This window comes from Xenopus laevis, chromosome 7S, assembly GCF_017654675.1.
Source record: "Xenopus laevis strain J_2021 chromosome 7S, Xenopus_laevis_v10.1, whole genome shotgun sequence".
Lineage (NCBI taxonomy): Eukaryota > Metazoa > Chordata > Amphibia > Anura > Pipidae > Xenopus > Xenopus laevis.
The window spans coordinates 90,865,510-90,888,117 of record NC_054384.1 but is presented as its reverse complement, the minus strand read 5'-3'; the positions used below and the strand labels follow the sequence as shown (position 1 = coordinate 90,888,117).

At 37.9% G+C, this 22,608-nt stretch overlaps 1 protein-coding gene across 11 annotated transcripts in view; it reads right to left on the bottom strand.

Annotated features, from left to right (window-relative positions):
- The window catches only part of LOC108697723, a 49,536-nt gene that overhangs the window by 11,776 nt on the left and 15,152 nt on the right, over positions 1-22,608 (bottom strand). For all 11 annotated transcript variants that reach the window (XM_041571522.1, XM_041571516.1, XM_041571524.1 and 8 more), the window contains 6 exons: positions 11,421-11,647; positions 9,363-10,407; positions 7,788-8,014; positions 5,558-6,659; positions 3,966-4,192; positions 934-2,005 (listed from right to left, as the gene is read on the bottom strand). In XM_041571522.1, the coding sequence (XP_041427456.1) occupies positions 934-2,005; positions 3,966-4,192; positions 5,558-6,659; positions 7,788-8,014; positions 9,363-10,407; positions 11,421-11,647 (3,900 nt within the window). The remainder of the gene's footprint in view (positions 1-933; positions 2,006-3,965; positions 4,193-5,557; positions 6,660-7,787; positions 8,015-9,362; positions 10,408-11,420; positions 11,648-22,608) is intronic.

The following is a 22,608-nucleotide window of genomic DNA, read 5'->3' as shown; positions in this document are numbered from 1 at the left end:
CCAGTGCAGGGCAACAGTACATATTCTTTTAAAACTCTTTTTGTGGTGTTACTCTTCTTTTAACAATCAAAGACCCTACATTTAATAGATGTTACTTTGTATATGCACTGTGTATACTGGGTTTGAATCCCTTTAGATGAACAAGGTATGGAGCCATGGGAGGTCGCTTAAAACATAAGGGGCTGTTTTACTAAAATTACTAAATTGCGCCAGTGCAGCCTCCTGTTGTAGCCAATCAGATATTTGCTTTAATTTTTCTGTTAGTAGACTTAAAAAACGAATAGCCAATTGGTTGTAGGGTTCATAAATGAGCCCTATGATTCACTAATAATGTAGCCATTTGATATGTGAAAATTTCAACTGGAAACATCACCTAGAGAAAGGAAAGCAGCAAAGAGATGCCAAAAACATGTTGGCAGTCACTGTTCTGTTAGATGTAATAGCAGGTTCCACCGAAGGAGAGATCTCTTACATAGGAAAGTAATATGCATATAATGTACTGTATATCGTTAGCTCTACAGTACTAAGCTGCCACACTGACACACTATATTAATAATACACTAATATTGTTATAATACACAAAATCCATGAATAACTTGTAAATTATATCCTTATAAACGGTGAGTTCTGATGTCATCAGTTATAAACGGTGAGTTCTGATGTCATTTCTGTCACATGACTCACTGAAATTTGTGTATTATAATAAATAAAGTACCCCCAGTTGCAAAATATGAGAATATTAGAAGTTACCTCGGAGTTCCTTCGGCCTCGTGTTTTTATATGGTCATGAAACTCCTCGGTAACTTATAATATCCTTATAATTTACAAGAAGGGGTACTTTATTCACTATATAAACACACAGCAAAGCTACACACATACAGCAAATCTTAAGAAATGGGTTGATGTTTTATTTGTATGCTTCCATTTACTTACCTGTTTATTACCAATATCAGGGGAGCTGTAGTCCTGTGATGTATATTCCCCAGAAGACTGTATCATTTTTAGCAAGACTGCAATGCATGATGCCAGCAAACTAGGAAAGCTTAACATAGAACGTAGCTCGTTGGCATGCCAGGCAGTAAACTCTATGAAATTCCCATCCTTCATCCTGTGGCCCCAGCTTTCAACCCAGTCCTCCTTACGCACGTGCCACGTATTCAGAAAGTACTGAAAGAAATGTTCAGTAGCTGCTTTTTCCAGCTCTTTAAAATATATGTTATAAAGCAAAGATGTTTGGGAATGAACTAAATTATAAATGATTTGCTTTAACTCCTCCTCGGTTGCTGGGTCTTCCATCCTCATCTGGTAGCATAATGTATCTAGAGCATGTGTTTGGCTCATACGCACACAGCAGGAGGGTAGAAGGTCCTGAATAAGATCAAGCTGGGTCAGATCTGTCTGGAGAACCATTCCTTCAAGTCTTTCCTTTATGTGAGGAATGCTTTGAATAAGAGAAACCACAATAGACACAACAGGAGCAGCACATTCTTTCCTTGTTATCAAATACGCAACTTCTCTGCCATTGCTGCTCTCATCTTCACATAGCACTGTGTACAGGTCAAAATTCTCATTAAGAGTTAGCGACTGGCCCAAAAAGAGAAGCGATGAGAATGTTTCCAGTAAATGCTGCGAATGTGATACCATGATAAACGCACTCTCCAGAGCCAACGTTTCTGAACAAAATGATAACTTCAGCTTGACTTTAGGATCTTCTAAGAAGAGAGAGTCCAGTTCTTTGAGAAGATCCTGAATATCATTCTCTAGGAACATACTCCAGTTTAGGATATTCTTAAGATGCTGTTGAGTGGCAAAACAGTTTTCAACACTGCTTGTCAGTGACGCAAACCGGGGCCATGATGAGAGTCGACAGTGCTTGAAGCAAGCACTAAATTCTTCTGGGTCTGTCCTGTGATTATGCAGATGCTGCGAATGGCTAATCACTAGGCAATTCTTCTCGGCCATATGCTTCACAATAAGGAAAACAGGGCAAGATGAATTGGCTGTGCTAGTGGAATACAATAAGAAATACTGTAAGCAAAATATTGGTGAAGTTCTCACAAACGTCATGGTGGTTCATTTATCACTCACAAACCAACATTATTTGTTGGCCATTTCCAACCTTGGATAGTGACAAGACTTTACTGAAAATTCTAGATGGATAGAAACTCACAAAGTGAGGGGGTGTTTTCCAAAAAAATACATGCATTCACACATTTTAATATATTGGACACAAACCATTGAGCGCAACCATGAATGGCCACAAATATTCTGGAATTGTGGTGGAAAACGTAGAATCAAGGGGAACAAAACATGGTGAAAATTGCACTTTGCATGCAGCAGCTGCATTTGTAAATTACTCTTATTTTCTTTTTTATACTATCAACACACACTTTAGAATTAGCTTATTCCAAATAAGATTTATTTTTTGCATTACTATTTGCTATAGGATAAGAACAAGGGATGCATCAAATCCACTATTTTGGGATTCAGCCAAGACCTGAATCCTGAAAGAGTTGTCCAAATTCTGAAACAAACCCTAATTTGAATGTGCAAATTAGGTTTAGGTATGGTTAACATATTAAACTTAAATTTTTGTAACTTCCTTGTTTGTGTGAGAAAACACAAGATTTTAAGGATTTGGTTCTGCCAAACACTTGGATTTGAATGAATTTGAATCCTGCAGAAAAGGCCAAATCCTGGCTGTATCTCGATCCAAATCTTGACTTTGGTGCATCCATAATAAGAACTAACACACATTTACTTAGCTCGAGTGAAGGAATAGAATAAAAAATACTTTGAATGTCAAAGTATTTTTTTGGCTACTTCAATCCATCGAATTGGCCACTTCAACTACGACTTCGAATCGAACGATTCAAAGTAAAAATCGTTCGACTATTCGATAGTCGAAGTACTGTCTCTTTAAAAAAAAACTTTGACCTCCTACTTTGCCACCTAAAACCTACCAAGCACCAATGTTAGCCTATGGGGACCTTCCTTTCTAGCCAATTTCTGATCGAAGGAAAATTGTTCGATCGATGGATTAAAATCCTTCGAATCGTTCGATTATTCCTTCGATTGAACGAATATCGCTAAATCCTTCGACTTCGATGGATTTAACTTCGAGGGTCGAATATCGAGGGTTAATTAACCCTCGATATTCGACCATTAGTAAATGTGCCCCTAAGTATATAGTGGTAAAAATGTAACGTAAATGAAAGAATGAAAGAAGGTAAAAATGTAATGTAAATTAATTTCTTTTTAACATTAACCTATGTTGAATGCTCACATACTGTAGCTAATGGACAGTAGTACTGAATTCAAGCATTCAGCATATTTAGAGGAACAGTAACACCAAAAATGAAAGTGTATCAAAGTAATAAAAATATAATGTACTGCTGTCCTGCACTGATAATAGCTGTGTGTTTGCTTCAGAAAGACTACTATAGTTGATATAATTAAGCTGCTGTGTAGCCATTGGAGGCAGCCAAAATGGAGAAAAAGCACAGGATACACAACACATAACAGATAAGCCCTATCCAATACAATGGTGTTTTATCTGTTATCGGTTGCATATCATGTGCCCTTTGTCCCTTTTTTCCAGGAGTCACTGTTCCTTTAAAGGACATGTCCAAAGGAAGGAAAAAGAGTGGCAATGTCCATTACTCCTTGTATGGCAAAAAAATGTCTACTTGCCCAAATTAAAACAAATGAACCTATTTCTAGCAAGCCTCGGTAGCTACTAATATCCCTGTGGGGCTTACGTTTTTGCAACTATTGGATTTAGCTAGCTATTGTCAGGAGCCTGCTACTTTAGTGTTGGCTTAGTGAACTGGTGGCAGACACAGGAGGCTTTAAAAATACCCTACTCAGGACATTTTCAAGAACATCTATAAAGGTAAAATGGCGGTATTGTAAAAAAAAAAAAAAAAAAAGCTGTATTACAAACATAATATTCCAGGCATTACCTTAAAGTATCTTTCTGTTGAGGCCATTCACCATTTCCCTTGCACAAGAACTGAACTAGCTGGTATCTCAGGCGCTTCACATCATCCTCTGCCACGTTCTCCAAAGGAATAACGCTTGTTATCTTAAACAGAGTTCGTTTTTCTTCACACCAGGAATCAAAAAATTCACTGAAATCATTCCAGCTTTGGAAAATCATGCCACTGAGATCAGAAGACTGAACAGACAGCTAAAAACATGTAGATAATACACGTAAGAAGGACTTTTTCAACATCTCTCTTCATTCAAGGTTAGGATGATTAAATGATGATATTTCCTTTCTATGACGTTTCCTTATAAAGGAAAGTGAAGACAGACCACAGTAACCCCAAAAACTGTTTCTGTGGACCTAGGATATATAGGATATAAGTGGTGTGCCAGCTTTACATGTTCCACCCTCATAAACTGCAACATTTCTTACAAAGCCCTTAAGATAGTGGTTTTACGAGGTTAGCAATGTTTTTATTGCTTTATTACAAATTTGTATAGTTTATGGCACTTTCTATGTAAAATCTAAGTAAGGTTCTCATGTGGCCATATCACTTCTTAATACTATTCTTTAAAGAAATTACCCTCATCCCATAAAATGTCAAAATCACCAAACAGGATTTGCTGCTTTCTTTCAATGCACAATTCTTTGCTATAAGTATTCTTTAAATATTTCCAGTTAAAAGTATACGTGATGGCTGGTATTACTATTCTATGGAAACAGCATTCAGAAGAATTCAGAAGCAGTGCCCATAGTGAATATTATAAGTGATAGTGAATATCATAACCATTATATGTATAAAATGCATAGGCTGTGGTATCTGTAGTGCAAATTTTGAACAAGGTATGAACATGACAAAACCAATTGTGATGGTTATGGACCAGACTGATGGGACCAAGAAAAGAAGTGAGAAAATAAAACTTATTCTTCACAAACTAATGTAGCTTGGGTTTTGAACAGTCCAGTATGCTCCAATATCTGTTTCAAATCACTGCAAATATCCTTAAATTATTCTACCTAGATCAACAATTAAACTATAACTTGGAGGGGCTTATTGATCAAAATCAGAGTTTTTGTGAGTGTTTAAATAAAAAAGTCCAACCAAACTAGAATCCTTGATTGGATCTTATTTATTATTTAAAAAGAACAATTTAATTGGATCGGGTACAAACTCGATAAAATCGAGCAATCATACAATTTTTTCGGAGTTTTTTCCCAAATCACTTGATTTTTTTGGATTTTTGCCAGAAAAGTCAGAAATAGTCAGATGTTCAGGCTAATTCCAACACAGACCACAGAAACTTCCAAATAGGATAGGGACCTCTCCCATTGACTTATTTACAACCTTGGCAGGTCTGAGATACTGGATTTTTAGATTCAGACTTTTTGCAGTACCAGGCTTTAATAAATCCCAAAAAATTTTAGTTTTTTTTTTTCAACTAAAAATTCTGATTTTATAGCAAAAAAACCTGAATTCTTCAAGTTTTTAACATTTGGACTTTAATAAATAACCCCCTGAATATTACAATGTACCTTCAGCATGAAATACTTATTTTGGACTATTACCGTTTCAGTATAAGCATCTGAAATTTCCATTAGCACAGGTCCTTCATCATCATTTTCATAATCATCATCTTCAACTACTCCATAGACGTCACTGTTCACTACCACCTTTTCAATAGCTTGGATGAAAGATCCAAGTGGACCTTTACTGATCACGATAGGCTTCATCTCATCTTCCAGCCTGGTTGCACACTCTAGGAAGTGATTGTCTTTCATGGCATGACACCAGTCTTCCTTGCAACAGTGCCAGTTTTGGAGGAAGTATTGAAGAAAAGTATCTGAAGATGATTTTTTAAGATCTGTAAAGTAGGTGGAATAAAGTTCAGAGGAGTTACATTTGATTAAATTACACAGCAAGCCTTTTACCGTCTCCTTGTTTGAAGGATCTTCATCTTTCAAATGATGTTGTAGGACCTCAAGCATGAATGCTGGACTAATGTGCACAGAGCAAGAAGGTACAACATCACGCAGTGAATTCACTTCTTTAATATCTGCTTGCAACAGCAAAGAGTTTATCTTCAGCTCGGGAATACTCTGAAGAATAGACTGTACCATGCTACGGAATGGGGCTGGATTCACTTTTTGGGTGAAAAGATAAGCACAAACTCTACCAATGTTCTCATTATCCTCACACATTGCTGTATATAGTTCATAGTTATCAATAAAAGCCAAAGGTTTGGCAATAAAGAGGACAGAAGGAAATTTCTGTAATAAGGAACCCATTTGAGAAGTCATGAGAAACACATCATGAATTTGCATAACCTCTGGTGTAAATCTTACAATCACTTTGGCCAACGGATCCTTATACAAAAGTGTCCTTAGTGAATGAAGAAGATTTAAAATAGAACTCTCTAATATTTTCTTCCAGGAGAACAAATCCTTTAAGTCCTGCAGAGTAATGAATTTCTGGGCCACATTTCTGGCTAGGGTAAAGAAGCGTGTGTAAGAGGACAGGCTGCAGAGCTTGAAAAATTCTGCGAATCTTTGGATGTCTGTTTTGTGATTGTGATCCAATTGTGCAGGCATCGCCACCAGGCAGTTGTCTTCATTACAAAATTGCAAAACCAGAGAAGCTGGGCAAGGCATATGGTCGCATTTTTGATAACTGTGAAAAAAACAAAGAAGTATAAATAATTCACTGAAAAGTTTCAGATGATAATTATTTAACATTTTGATGGAAATCTAAAAAGAAATCAACAACAAACTAGGTTCATTTCTAGTAAACGAGAGATTTAGAGATGCAGCACTTACAAACGATGAGATAATAACACCCATTTTTTCAATCAATGCATGGAGATTCTGTTCCACTGGGTTTTAAGCAGCAATCACTCTCACAGCTTTTAAAAATCTTCAATATTTTATCACAGCACCATATAACCATGAATGTAACACTGATCTTTAATACATAAGAACCTTTTGTACAGTTGCTTCAGAAATCAAGTACCTACATCAGGTATGTTCAAGATGCATATAACATGAAATCTATTTAGAAAGGAACATCATTTCTTGAAACCCCAATTAAAAGCTCAATCAGACTTCATCCCTCACTTTTAAAATGTAGTATTTTTTTTTTTTTAGTAAAATTTGGTAAAATCTTTTTTGTCTTGGTACTATGGCAATACAGGTATAGGATCCCTTATCCAGAAACCCGAGATCCAGAAAGCTCCGAATTAGTCCCATAGACTCCATTTTATCCAAAATGATTTCCTTTTTCTCTGTAATAACAGTAGCTTGTACTTGATCCCAACTAAGATACAATTAATCCTTATTGGAAGCAAAACTAGCCTATTGGGTTTATTTAATGTTTAAATTAATTTCTAGTAGACTTAAAGCATGAAGACCCAAATTACGGAAAGATCCATTATCCGGAAAACCCCAGGTCCCGAGCATTCTGGATAACAGGTCACATACCTGTACTATATTAGCTTTCCTTAATGTGTAAAGGGTTCTTCAAAGCAAGAGTACAGGTATTCTGGCATTCCCATAGCTGACTCTATAAATGCCTTTTAACAAGGTTTAGAAGTCCTTTTTTTGGTCAACCATCCATGTGCTGAACAAGAACAAACAAAAAACCAACAGGCAATACTCAACAAGAAAACATGGGGGTTTTAATGTTGAATTTGATAATAAAGCATGCTAAAATTTGAACCAGATTGAATACCGCCATTACTACTTCACCAGCATGGTACTTCAAACCAAAGTCAAATTTTTGGATTTTACTGCTAAATCTTACCTTTGATTGTCTGTGTCTTTATCCATCGCATCTGGTAATGGCCAACATTCAAGTCGAATATTTTGAAATTTGTAGATTTCAGCCCTCTTATCTGTGTTTTCAAAGTAACTTGCACTGCTAACTCGATAACATGTTTTTTTCTTTTCACACAAGTGGTCAAAATATTCACAAAACTCATTCCAAGAAGTAAATTTCTTCCCAACGAGGTCACAATTCACTTCCTTTCCCTAAGAAGAAATAGCAGTTTACATATGATAAACCATGTAAATAAATCTGCATTTACTTCAGGCAGAACATAATTACACATGCATTATTCATTTAAAAAACAATACTTGTTTGCCAAACGCTGAACAGTGAACGCAAACAGAAGGTAGGGAGAGAGTACGTTTTTTTAAACTGGAATATTCTTGTAATTAATGGGCCTACATAATATACTTTTTGGACACTTCTGCCACCTAATAATGTAAACCTCCAGCAATAAGAGTGGTACGGCAGGCCATCCTATAGCTATAGGTTTAGGGCAGTAGTTCTCAAACTAAAGCAACAGACTCCACTTTTTGAGCTTAAAGGAGAATTAAACCCTTCCCAACCAACCCCAGGCTCTCTCCATTAGCAGGGCCAGATTCCATAGCACGGCGTCCCGAGGCCGCATGGTCCTAGTGCCAAACAGGTACTGTGTGCAACCTCTCCTCCACGCTGGCAAGCACCGGGGAACTTTGAGTCTCCCCAGCGCTCCTTAGGATGAGGCTGGGCAGCTTGCCACTCCTAAAATGTTGTCGCCCTAGGCCCAGGCTTTTGTGGCCTCTCCACAAATCTGGACCTGTCCATTACCCCCCTCTACGCGTCACCTGTTACTGTCAAAAGTGTCCCTATATTTGTACCTGATATAAAAATAAAGTGTTGCGCAGTTTGGTTGGCAGGTGCATTTCTCAATAAACGACGCCTAAGTATTGGCTATGATAAGCACATGCCTTCTTCTTCTGACTCTTTCCAGCTTTCAAATGGGGGTCACTGACCCCATTTAAAAACAAATGCTCCGTACGGCTACAAATGTATTGTTCTTGCTACTTTTTATTACTTGTCCTTCCAGTCAGGCTCTCTCTTATTCATATTCCAGTCTCTTATTCAAATCAGTGCATGGTTGCTAGGATAGTTTGCTGAAACGGCAAACTGGAGAGCTGCTGAAAGAAACCTAAATAACGCAAAAACCACAAATAATAAAAAATTAAAACCAATTGCAAATTGTCTCAGTATCACTCTCTATATCATACTAAAATTTAACTCAAAGGTGAACAACCCCCTTAATGGACAGCTGTCAAAGCAATCTAATCATGGCAGGAGTATGGTGAAAGGGATGCAATTGTTGATGTATGGGAATGTTCTCAAACACTGCCTCTATGATGAGGATCACAGTAAAATAATTTGACCATCTGTTTTAATGCCATAGCCCTAACGAGTTCAGAAAATATTGAAAGATGGATCTAGTTGGCGATGATGAACATATAAATTAATGATACACCAGATACAAAGAAGAACAATCTGCATAATAGTAGGCACAAAAGAAAAATACTTTACTTTAGATTCGTCATCGATGCAAGCTTCTCTGGTAACATGACTCAATCGAGCATCATCAAGAACGACTTTAAGGCATTGGCACAAAGACAAAGGATCACTCAGTTTTGAAGTTAGCTCTTGCTGTTTGCCTTTCACACAGGAATACATGTAGGATTCAGCCATTGAATCGCTAGCCCAGAGCTTTCTGTGTTGGTGCCAGTTTTTATAGTAATACTGGAAAACTGCTGGAGGGCTAGCTGCTGCAAACTCAAATAAGTGTTGACTGTAGAGATTAGGAGAACTGGTCTGAGCTAACATCTGGATATAACGCTTGATCTGCGCTTGCAATACAAAGTCTACATAAGAGCACCGTTCGAAGAGAATGTCCATGACCATCATCCTACAATATCTTGCTAATGCATTTGGTAATATTGGTTGAATGTTCAAGCAACCATGGATTCCTGGACTCACTGTTATTAGCTTTAATAGCGTTTGAAGGGAAGTTACGCTCTGCACAAGAGATAATAGGATAAACTGGAATGTATCAGGGGAATCTTCTTGAGCAATGTAGTATGCACATGGTGTCCATCTTTTGTCCTCTCTTTTACAAAACAAAGTATACAAGCCAGAGGTCCCACCAATCAGGGGCAGATGATCCACAAAAATGTGATCAGGAAATCTCTGCACCAGGTCTTGCATGTGAGATGTCATTAGATAGATACACTTCACCACGTTTCCTTTTTCACTAAAAAACAACTTAATTTTTGCACCAGGGTCCGCAATTAACAATGCACTTAATTCACCAAAAGCTTTATTATGATCTGACAATGAATCAGGATAAAAGGGGAGAAGTCTCTTGACATCACTATGTTCCAAAAACTTCTTGGAGACATCATCTGTGATCATAGCTAGCTGGCACTCTTGGGTGGCTTGCAGATGGTCCAGTGATGTGCTGTGGGTGGTGGGGTTTGGCAAGTCATGGGTATGATAAAGGTTACTTTCAGAAACAATCAGCCTGTTCAAGCAGGGACTAAGCTGTAATTCGATCATTGCAGTACATTTATTCCTAGAAATAAAACAATATTTGAATCATTGAAAGGAACTGCATGAGATCCTGTAAATACCTGCAAGAGGAGACATTCATGACAAACTCATTTTCATTTCAAACCATAGTTATTGTGTTTTATACCAGTGTAGTAAACTATAGCAACCAATAGGTGACTGCATTCATTTCTCAATATATAAGCATCGGGATTTATACTCCACTATGCCAGCTCAAAATATTCTAATATGTAATATCATAATATGATTTATAATATAATACAATTTACCCTGTGGCTATAATCTACGTGGCTGTCTACAAAAATGCCATGAGCACCTTATACAGAATTTCCATTTCTGAAGTATACCACCATTTACTTGAACTTTGGGGTGGATCCCTGAACCCATTGCTACTCATTGGGTCCACGACATTGGCAGCAGTAGACTTATAAGAAACAATGGAGGACTACAATTTAATACGGGTTGCATATAAAGTCTTCTCCTCTGCCACTTATACGAAAGGCACAAGAACAGAGCTTTGTATATGAGTGGGTAGTTACAGACAGGGGCACCTAATCCATGGTTTGCTTTCTGCACCCCAACCTGATCCTGAAGTTCCTTTGACCAGACTACTACTCTCCTTTACACTGTAAGCGCTAAACCTTTTTGAAGTTGTATGCTCTCCATAGCAGTGCGTGTAATTTATCCTGTGGGTATTAGCTTCCCCTGAGGAGAGGTTCTCATCTTGCCTAATGGTAGAACCACCTCTAGTTATGGAGTATTCCTAGAATACTTTACTTATCTGGCCTTAGGAAATATATAATGTGCCTACAAAAGTTTAGGCAAGATGCCATGAGCTATCTTAGCATATGCATCATTTTTATAAATAGGCCCCATTGTGTCTCACCATAAAAGCTGAAGCTTTAGGAACAGAGATGCTGATATTTATATTATATATGAAGGTATGCTACCAAGCTTATGACATATCAAGTTCTGTTTGACACATTATAAGTGGTACAAAATGTTATTGTATCGTACCTTGGGCAGCTTCTACATCCCAAAATCACTGTGCTGTATCTCAAAGACTTTGCCACCTCTGGTCCATGTGGAAAATTTTGAATCTCACTTTTTTGAAGGAACACAGAGTGACGAACAGCAAACATGGTCTTCTTTTCCTCACACCAGCGATCCAGGAAGGAACAAAAATCTTCCCAGCTGTAAAATTCACTCCTTTCCAGCCCAGTCTTATGGTTTTCGGTGTTCTCCTATCCAAAAACAAAGTCCAGATATGTTGCCCAGGTGACATTATTATTGAACACAACATCTTTCAACAATTCACTAAACTATTATAATGCATAGCCAACTTTATAATGGTGAAATTGTTCCTTGGATGCCCAGAGAATTATGCCCCTGCATCTTAAATGCATCATAACTGAAATGTTGAATTGCAGTAAACTGCAGATGAATCTGAAGGTCATCTTAAGTGAAGACTTATAATTTTCATTTCTTAGTTATGTATGAAAACTGTAACTTGCAAACTGTGAGTGGCGTGCAGGTCAGGAGAAACTCAACCTGCACCCAACCCTAACCTGCAAAATGTTGTAGGACCCGCACCCCTTCTTCTTGCTCTGTATGCTACTTTTGTGTGTGCCTCTGGTTCCAAGACAGGGAATCTTTGGGAACAGTGGAGGTGTGTACTTCCCAGTCTGATTCACACCAAAGCCTAACCCGCAGTGGTTGGCCAAATTTTCACCCAAACCCACCCAACCAGTGCTCAACTGGTGGATCACCACTGCACATCACTACTCGAGTCTAGCCTATAATCTTGGATGGCTTACAGGTCACAATAATAAGATGCTGGAACATAAATAGCAGCCAGTTATAACTTGTTTTATTTTAAATATATAAGCTACAGCAGGCAAATAGAGGTTTGTCTCCTAAACTGTGTTTTTTACAGAGTTCCTGTATTGAAAAAATTAATTTAGCAAAACCTGTGAACACTGTGATCATTCTATGAAACTTTCAGGCAGCTATTTCAAAAAGCTCTCCTCAAAATCCTCACATAATCACTCTGTTATACTCTTGGGGCATCTTTCCCACAAAGTGCTTATCAAAAACCTCACCAGATCACTCTATGGTTCTTTCTGACAGGTATCATGTGATGCTTTCCTCCAAACTCCCACATAATCACTTTATATAACTTATATAACTTTCTAGCTGCTATTCCAAGAAGCTTTTCACAAAGGCACTGCCGTTTAAGTAACTAAAAGGGAAAATATCTAGTAGGAGTAAATCTAGAGCAACTGGACTTGCTGAGTAATCATTGAAGATGTTTCACTACTCATCCGAGCAGCTTCTTCAGTTCAACTCACTGGTATGGGAAATCCTCAGTATATAAACTCTTCCAATAATCCAATCACAATGGCACATTGTAACTATCCTAAAAGGGGACAACTGAAACTCACAGAGGTTGTGAATGCTTGTGAGATTACTGTAATAGAATTACCATGGTAATACACGTACAGGTAGTCCTTAGTATCAACTCACCAAGTGAAGGGAGAGGCCCAGGTGCATCGCCCTGAGCCTTCAGCAAAAGGAGCGGGTCAAAACTTTAGGAAATCTGGTAGCTAACATGAATAACCATTTCGTTTCTAAATGTAGCAACATCTTAACCCTATCACCTCCTCTCTGATCTGGTACTAGCCTTTGGATACCTTGTATTGAAAAAAAGGCTAAATTACAAACTGAAAAATGTTTAGACACTGTGGTTTCTGATTTGTTCTTTATGTTATTTATAATGTTCCCGTGCTCGTTCTTTTAGGCTCCTGCTTGTTTGTCCCACATACTGAACACCACATTGTTCAGTGTGTAGCTTCCATTATCAGCCCTCCGCCATGTAGACCAGAAAAATCCCGGCTCTCGGTACCACAGAAGTTGGACAGCACTGATCTAGAGTAAGCAGATATATTATAAACAATAGGGGCAGTTGAAAGTGGTTGACTGTTCAAAGGGGGTTTATTTTGGGCTTGTTCTAGCAGCACCTATGGTAGTTCAGTCTAAAGCTGGCCATAGACACAAAAATATAGTTGTATGAATCGACGTTTCATAAGATTTTTGGACCATGGACAGTCACCCATTGATGCGATATCAATGGGTGACTGTCACTACTATTTGTCGGGCATAACTTTCGTAAGATTGCTGTCAAAGCCAGAACATCGTCTGATTTGTTCTTTTACTACTTCATTTAATCTGAACGGTTAGTGGCAGGTTGGAAGATTGGGATATCTGATCTTTCATCCAATACAATGGTAAAATCTGCACATCTATGGCCATCTTAGGAAGGCCTCCAAATTCTCTTAGATGCACTCAACTCGTGCCACTCCGTGTATACCTCCTTCCACACTGCTATAGGCAAATCCTGTGTGCCTATCCAAGATGGCTCCTACTCCCACAGTTTCTGCGTCGCTCTTCAAGGCTCCTAGAATTGTGCTATAAAATATATGACATACATATGTACCCACTGTATTACGAGACAATTCTTTAACTTGCTACTTCTTTCACTTCCTATCACAAGGCTAAGTAACATCAAGTTCTATCCTATGCAATGCTTCAATCATTCTGCATAAAATAAACACATTTGTAATAATTAAGATACAACTGATAAACTAAATCCCTAAAATACATAGTCTTACATAATAATACAACCTGATTAATCATTACATAATTATACACAAATAAATTAATTGTTGCCAGATTTAATCCTTATTTAGACCCGAAGGTTCAGTGGTATTAAAGGAACAGTTCAGTGTAAAAATAAAAACTGGCTAAATAGATAGGCTGTGCAAAATAAAAAATGTTTCTAAGGGCTCTTACACATGAGCGTTTTTGCCTGCGCTCCCCTGCGCTCCCCTGCGTTCCGTTTTTGGGCGTTCCGTTTTTGGGCGTTCAGCCGCAGGGGAGCGCAGGAATAGACGCATTTAATTATTTCAAATGGGGCTGTACTCACACAGGCGCATGTAGGCGCCGAACGCAGGAAAAATGCAGCATGTTGCGTCTCAACCTGCGTTCGGCGCCTACATGCGCCTGTGTGAGTACAGCCCCATTTGAAATAATTAAATGCGTCTATTCCTGCGAAAAACGGAACACAGGGGAGCGCAGGCAAAAACGCTCATGTGTAAGAGCCCTAATATAGTTAGTTAGCCAAAAATGTAATGTATAAAGGCTGGAGTGACTGGATGTGTAACATAATAGCCAGAACTCTACTTCCTGCTTTACAGCTCTCTAACTCTGAGTTAGTCAGCGACTTTAAGGGGGGCCATATGGGACATAACTGTTCAGTGAGTTTGTAATTGATCCTCAACATTCAGCTCAGATTCAAAAGCAACAGTTATGACCCATATGACCACCCCTCAAGTCACTGATATTTTTACACTGAACAATTCCTTTAAGCTCGAAGATACACAAAGTTTCACGCCTCTTGGCTTTTAACAACCTGTCCCCCTTCTATGTGAACATGGCACTTATTCTAAGCCCACAAAACACAACCCTGGAAGATCTCTACTATGATGTTTTTAAAAAATACACAGACATGCTATGATTCTTAGCAACTATGTTTACTATATCCATTTAACACCAGGCCAGATTGAAACATATATCATACAACTACTCCTACAGTTGATAAAAGGTTTTGGCAAGTCAATTTTAAAATACTCCTTCCAGGCCACCAAAACACAAACGCAAATCATAACATAAAATCAATATAATAGGATGTCCAGGAGGCTTTTCTTAAGATTTGCACATTTTAGATAGATAATAGCAATCTTGTTCTTCTGAGTCCCTTTTTGAGTTGCTGATTAAGTGATGGCCTGCTGAGGGTCATGGAGAACATTAGTAAAAATAAAATGATAGCTAAGAATCATATTGCGTCTATTTATTCTTTTAGAACATTAAAGGACCAGCAGGGTTATGTTTTCTGGACAAGGAACAAGTCCAATGTTTATACAGATGAGGGGATGGGTTCTTACAAGTCATAAGATATGAAACTTTTTGTAATTCAAGCTAAATCTTGAACCTTCTGGTTTTAGGAATAATTATATAATGCGTGTTTATTTACCATATATTCTAGGGTTGTACAAGGATGGGATCCTTTATCTGGAAACCCTTTATCCAGAGAGTTCAGAATTATGGAAAGGCCGTCTCCCACAGACTCCATTTTTTCTAAATAATCCAAATTTTTAATAACAATTTCCTTTTTCTCAGTAATTATAAAACAGTACAGTACCTTGTAGTTGATCCAAAATAAGATATAATTAATCCTTATTGGAAGCAAGTCTATTTGGTTTATTTAATATTTTGCCGATTTTCTAGTAGACTCAAAGTATGAAGATCCAAATTACAGAAAGATCTGTTCTCCGAGCATTCTGGATAACATGTCCCATACCTGTGCCTGTTCTTAACATATTAGTTGTTTCTTTTATGCAGAAAGATTGATGCTATATTAATTGACTTGTTGTTGCTTGATGTGACCTTATATGAAATATATTATATATAAGGTTACGCTGTGGCATCCATGAAATGTACAGTCTTTTGGAAAACATGTTTTTTTTTCAAAACGCATCAGTTAATAGTGCTACTCCAGCAGAATTCTGCACTGAAATCCATTTCTCAAAAGAGCAAACATATTTTTTTATATTCAATTTTGAAATCTGACATGGGGCTAGACATTTTGTCAATTTCCCAGCTGCCCCTGGTCATGTGACTTGTGCCTGCACTTTAAGAATGCTTTCTGGCAGGCTGCTGGTTTTCCTTCTCAATGTAACTGAATGTGTCTCAGTGGGACATGGGTTTTTACTATTAAGTGTTGTTCTTAGATCTACCAGGCAGCTGTTATCTTGTGTTAGGGAGCTGCTATCTGGTTACCTTCCCATTGTTCTTTTGTTTGGCTGCTGGGGGAAAAGGGAGGGGTGATATCACTCCAACTTGCAGTACAGCAGTAAAGAGTGATTGAAGTTTACCAGAGCACAAGTCACATGACTTGGGGCAGCTGGGAAATTGACAAAATGTCTAGCCCCATGTCAGATTTCAAAATTGAATATAAAAAAATCTGTTTGCTCTTTTGAGAAATGGATTTCAGTGCAGAATTCTGCACTAAAGGTATTGGCCACTATGTTCAGTTTTTTCTGCATATATTGATATTGGGGATATGGATGGACATTGCACACAAGCAGATTATAATTAAATAACACTATATAAATGTGAACTATAAGGATTGGCTTCTTTGTTGTCCAGACACTCATAAACCTGGGACTGAGTGGGCACTGGATTGTGATCAGATACAAATTATTTTAAGATACTTTAAGGTTTTGTCCATTCAGATTTCCATTTTTATTAATTGATAATATTGCACTATTGGTCTTTTCTGCATGCTTCCCTATTGGTTACTCCTGCGTTTTATGTCCCCTGTGCACGGCCAATTATCTACCACATACCATATTTTGGCAACCATTCTCTGAGTGCATGTGACCATTATATGCTTACCTATTTCAAAACCACATTTATTTAACCATGCTGTATAGAGCATAAAACATTCTACAGAGATATAGGGGCAGATTCACTAAAGGGCAAATTGTCGCCAGCAAATGCTTCGCCATACTTCGCAAGGCGAAAATTAGTTACCACTACGCTAATTCACTAAAATACAAAGCTGTGTCCTGGGTGCTGAACGCTGGTGACTTTTCACTATAGTTACTGCAGTGCAAGTGTTTCTATGCGAAACTCCGCTAGTGATCGCTTCTGCCTAGCGAAACTTCGTTAGTCCTCTAACGCTTAGGTCAATTTGAATAGGGAGGGTACATTAAAGTCACATGGACGTCTTTATTAGAGATGTTGGTGCAAAAGCTTGAAGTGGCCTCTTTTTATTACAAATGTCCAAGGAAGCAAAATAAAGACAAAAGAGATCCTCTAATGTCCTAGGCACGAGCCCACCCTAAAATTAATGTTCCATGGCCCTCAAATGTCTGGGGAAAAATGTTAACAAAAAGTTTAATAGTTAAGACTTTTGCAGGCCAGCGTTTTTACAACTTAAAGGAGAAGGAAAGTCTGAAAACAACATTATCCCAAAAACTTAGCCTCAATATAGTCAGAAACATATTTTTCTAACTCACCCTCCTGTTGCTTAATTTGCCTATGAAATGGCAAAGTCGTGTCACCGAATGCAGTACCTGTTCTAAGCCTGTCCAGCTTCCTTTTCTCCCTGAGATGAGATTTCCCTGGGCAAAGACATGCGCACAGCACAGCAGAGAGCTTTTTTTTCTTTCTTCATTTGCATATTCAGCTTGATGTTTCCAGCAGCTTCCCCGTGCAGCTCAGTAGAAAGGGGCGGGGCTGGAGGTCTGCACTAACAGAAGGCACGTGCAGATGATGTCATCAGGGAGGCATCCACCGGCTGCAGGGCTTCTTTCGAACCTCTGATTGCTGCCTGGGGGATTGGGGGTAAGTAATTGTGGGTCTAGGGCAAGGAATCAGCACTGGGAGGGCTCCGATTGCTACTCCCACAGCAGGCAACTGTTTTTTGATGTGCCTGCTGTTTGGGAGCGTGGGTGCTGCAATCGGGAGATCTGCCTGTGCTCACTGCCTGGCAGGTCCTAGTGAGTGCTAATGCCCCCAGATGCAGAGAAACCCCTCCAATTGCCAAAGAACGTATTAGATACGTTCTTGGCAGTTGGAGCATATGCCTGCCTGCACCTATACAATACATGCTTGGCAGGCAAAGCAGCAGCTACATGTGTCTCGGTGTCCATGCTGTGTTTAAGTGCTGCGTGTTACCTGCCAGCAGCTTTGATGATGCGTCAAAGTCAAGGAGAAAAAAAAAAATTTGCAAATGTGTAGGAGCTGCGGGGGAAGTGACGTCAGCACTTATAAAATGGCGCCTGCAAACTCAGTAAGATTCAGGGAACTTGCTGGGCGCATTACTTCCTTATGGATGCGAATTGAGGAGTAAAAATATAGCAGTTCAGGAGGTGCATGTGTGGTAAAGATTTTAATGACATTACCATTTCAAGCCTTTCCTTCTCCTTTAAATGCATTTCCGGCAGACAGGATATGATGTCACCGACATAAGATTGGGGAGGATCTAGCTTCATTTTAGCACTTCGCCTGGTCTGATGCGGCAAAGGAAACTCTGACGAAAGAGGTAACGTTCAGTAAAATTCGCACTTTACTGAATTTGCGGAGTAACGACCATTCGCCAGAGTGAAAAGTCGCCTGGCAATAGAGTGCAAACGAACGCTATCGAATTGTCCTCTACACCTGTTAGTGAACTGCCGATGTCCCTGCAGATTGGATTTCTGTCGAATTGACGTTAGCGTTGGTCACTTTGCCCTTTAGTGAATCTGCCCCATAGAGAGAGTTTTATATAAATCCAGAGGGGTTTACACAGTGAAACTAAAAGTCTCAGTGACATAAACACTGTATATATTTGGCCATTGGTACACCAGAACTATGCCTCAATTCTTAAAGTTTTTTTTTCTTCTTTTTTTAAATTTAAACTATAAGTATCGCATGTGTGTATACAGTCTCATGGTTATCCAGCATGGTGCTGGATAGTATCCAAGTTGTAGACTATGGAAGATCACAGGGTTTCAGACCAGGAACCCTTTAAAATTGCATGTTTTCAGTCACACAGAAGGGAATGTGGATCTGCAAATGGATATGTAAATCTGAGGATCAAATACTTCTTTCTAGATACTTTTAGAAACACATTTGTCTCACTACTGTGCTATATGTTCGCTATGTGGTTTGCTTTATGTGGGGCTTTCAGCCGGCCAGATACGACCCCCTGGACATTTTTATGACCCCCTGATTTTGCTCGGGGGTTTCACAGGCATATACTGTAATATTGATATTTTAGTATAACGTGGACCTAAAACACACCAGATTATGGTCTATGTGAATTTAAAACGCACTTCAATATTAATTTCCTAAATGAAAAGATTGTGAACCCAACAATTTAATAACCATGATAAACTGCCTTACACTTATACATCCCTCCCAATAAACCAAAACATCACTCAATAAGATTAAATTCCTGGAGCTTTGGGGTGATTGAAGCCTTTTTCTCTGTATAGACTTTCTTACCTGGAGCTTATCTAAAAGTCTGCTACATATAATATAATGACTGCCAGACTAAGGGGGGCCTTGGTGGAGACACAATGATTGAAGAGAACATTTGCAAAAAGATGGCCATACACGTGCAGATAAAAAAATGCAACTCCAGGCAAGGTCGACAACTTATTGGCCAATGTACAGGGCCCACCAATAGGGCCGTCAGACCATTGTCAGGCCATAAATGAGAGATATCAGTCGAGCAGGTTTGGAAATCGAGTGGGTTGAAGAGTGCATTGGCGAGTTGATGCAGTGATAGTCCGAAGGGTCTCTGTAGGCCCAATTATTGTATTGGTCTGATTTGGCCCAAAATCTGCTCATTTGGTGACCTTGCCAAACGAGTGGTCATGTCTATGTATGGGCAGCTCATGAGAAGGAGTTTGGATCCTTGAATGGATATTTACTTAGTTACACCAAGCACACATGGAATCTATAATCCAGGATGCTTGGGCCCTGCTGTTTCCTGGATATTCTTTTCCCGTGTAATTTCGAGCTCTATAGTCTCTTTAGTCTACTAAAAATCCTTTAAACATAACAGGATTTATTTGCCACCAATATAGAATTCGTGCTGCTTAGTTGCCAACATGTACAAGGTTTTACCATCACAGAAGAACAGGAAGGGATTTGTAAAAATTTCAATTATTTCATTAAAATGGGCAGATGGCGTTCCTGTAATTTTGAGCTTTCTGGAGAACGGATTTCCAAATGAGGGATAATATATATATTTGCTCAAAAGATTGGAAGGCGGCACTCCGGTTAAAAAAAAGGTGGTTTATTACAACAGGTCACTGACCAACATCACCTGACGCGTTTCGGGAGTAACTCCCTTAATCATAGGCTTACAGGTACAGTCATGTCATTTCCTTATATAGGCCGTGCAACAGCGGCTCATACAGGTTGTTTGTAAAATTACACCATACATAAAATGTAACCATATAATAAGTGATTAATATAAAAACTCTCTTTATTTATACTATTTAAAATCCAAAATCGTGTTGGTTAAAAGCATTGGTGCACTCCAAAAGGAGCCATTTTCTTATAAACCGAGGGGTATGCCTATGGAGAACAATCGGATCTCTATTAAATTACGTGCTTTTATTTTTTATTATTATTGATTATTTTTTTACTATTTATAGTAAAGTTTCTTCTGGTAATTATATATGTGTATTTGTGTACAACTATAGGTGAGGACAATATACTAGACGCATGTTATAGCCATATTATTAATTAATAATACTAAATGGTGTCAATCTTATTATGCATATAGTATGTAGTAATTCTAGCTTAAGGGTTTTTTTTGGGGCCTTTTTTGCTCCTATCTATTATGTTAATAAAGATACATAAGATCATGTCTTGTGTTTAAACCTTTTGGTGTTCTAGTATCCAATTCTAGGATCCAGTATGCTTCTCTTAGGTTCAAAGGCCACAGGGTGTCTTTTCTGGAGAACGGATTATATATATAATACATATATATGTAAGGCCTTGGAGGAGGCCGAAACGTTGGTCATACAATAATTTTAAATAAATCAATTTTTTAATTTTTAAGTCCTGTGAGTGCGGCTCTCCGTCTGTTCTCTATGTGAATTCTTTGATTCTGCACCCAGGCATATTTAATTCAGTTGTCGAGAGTGCCGGTATCTTTATGAATTATATATATATATATATATATATATATATATATATATATATATATATATATATATATATATATATATATATATATATATATATATATATATATATATATATATATATATATATATAGAGTGTTTATGCATCTTTTTCTATATTCAACCCAGCTGAATGAACCTATGTCAAAGAGAGGGATATTTTTTGCCTTTATAATCTGAATCATGATCTGTTGTGTACTTAATGGGTGTTGTGCAAAAATAATATGAACTTAATGTGTCAAAGCGTGCACGCAGCCTCTCACACTATATTGGACTGTTTATTAATATACATCTAGGAGACATGGGAGCCCCCCCCCAAGCAGCGCTGCTTATTTTAATTGGTTTTAGTAATTTTGGCATGGTGTTAATAAATATTGCTTTTTAATTTAAATTGCATGGTCCTGGTTATCAAATATTGTTCAATCGCATTTGGAGGATAAGTCCCATATCAGTGTGGGTATATATAAAATAAAAAAAGGACATACAAATATTAAAACCATCATTTCATAACATAAAATAAAGAAGCAATACTATTTTTTTTAAGTAAAAATTAAAGATTGAATGTCAGCACTCTGAAGTCCTTAACTATACTAATATAGGACCAATACAGCTTAAAAAAAGTGTCCAGGAAGAGACATATAGTATGGGGTCTGTGAAATTTTTGGAGAACATTAAAGGGATAGGAATACATCCAATGAAAAGAAATGTGTCAGAAGAATGTGTCAGCATGTGTAGTTGAAAGCCTACAACCAGCCTTTCTGCCGAAACTGACACATTTTTCACATTTTGTAGGGTCTGGATTCTTTTAAGCATGATTCTTTGATACGGGTCAAATCTTGCCAAAAAAAAATAAAAAAAAGCTTGGACTCCCTGGTCCAGCTCATCCATTAGAAAAGAACAGCAACAGTACTGCATTATGTTTATGAAAGATTCATGATTAAAATTAAGGATGTACTGAATGCATTATTTTGTTATTCTGCAGAATCCTTCATGAAAGATTCTGCCGAATAGCGAACCCTAATCTGCATATGCATATTAGGGTAAGAAAAAAATCAGAGAACAGCACACTACACATGCGATTACAATTTTTTTTTTTACTTCCTTGTTTGTGTGATGAAAAGTCACATGATGTGAAGGATTTGATGCATCCCTAATTAAAATCCCCACAGAGGTGATTCTTCGTTATTGGCTATACATTATATAGGAAGGTTCTAATTATATTTAACGCTGTTAAAATCTAAGATTCGCTTTATATAGCAAAGCAACTTATGGACATGAAATAGTGAATAATACAAGAATATTTGTTAAAGAATATTTATTTCTTGTATGCATATAAATAAGCTATTTGTACAGCATTTTACAACATTTTTCAAAGTCAGCTCATAGAAAATTTT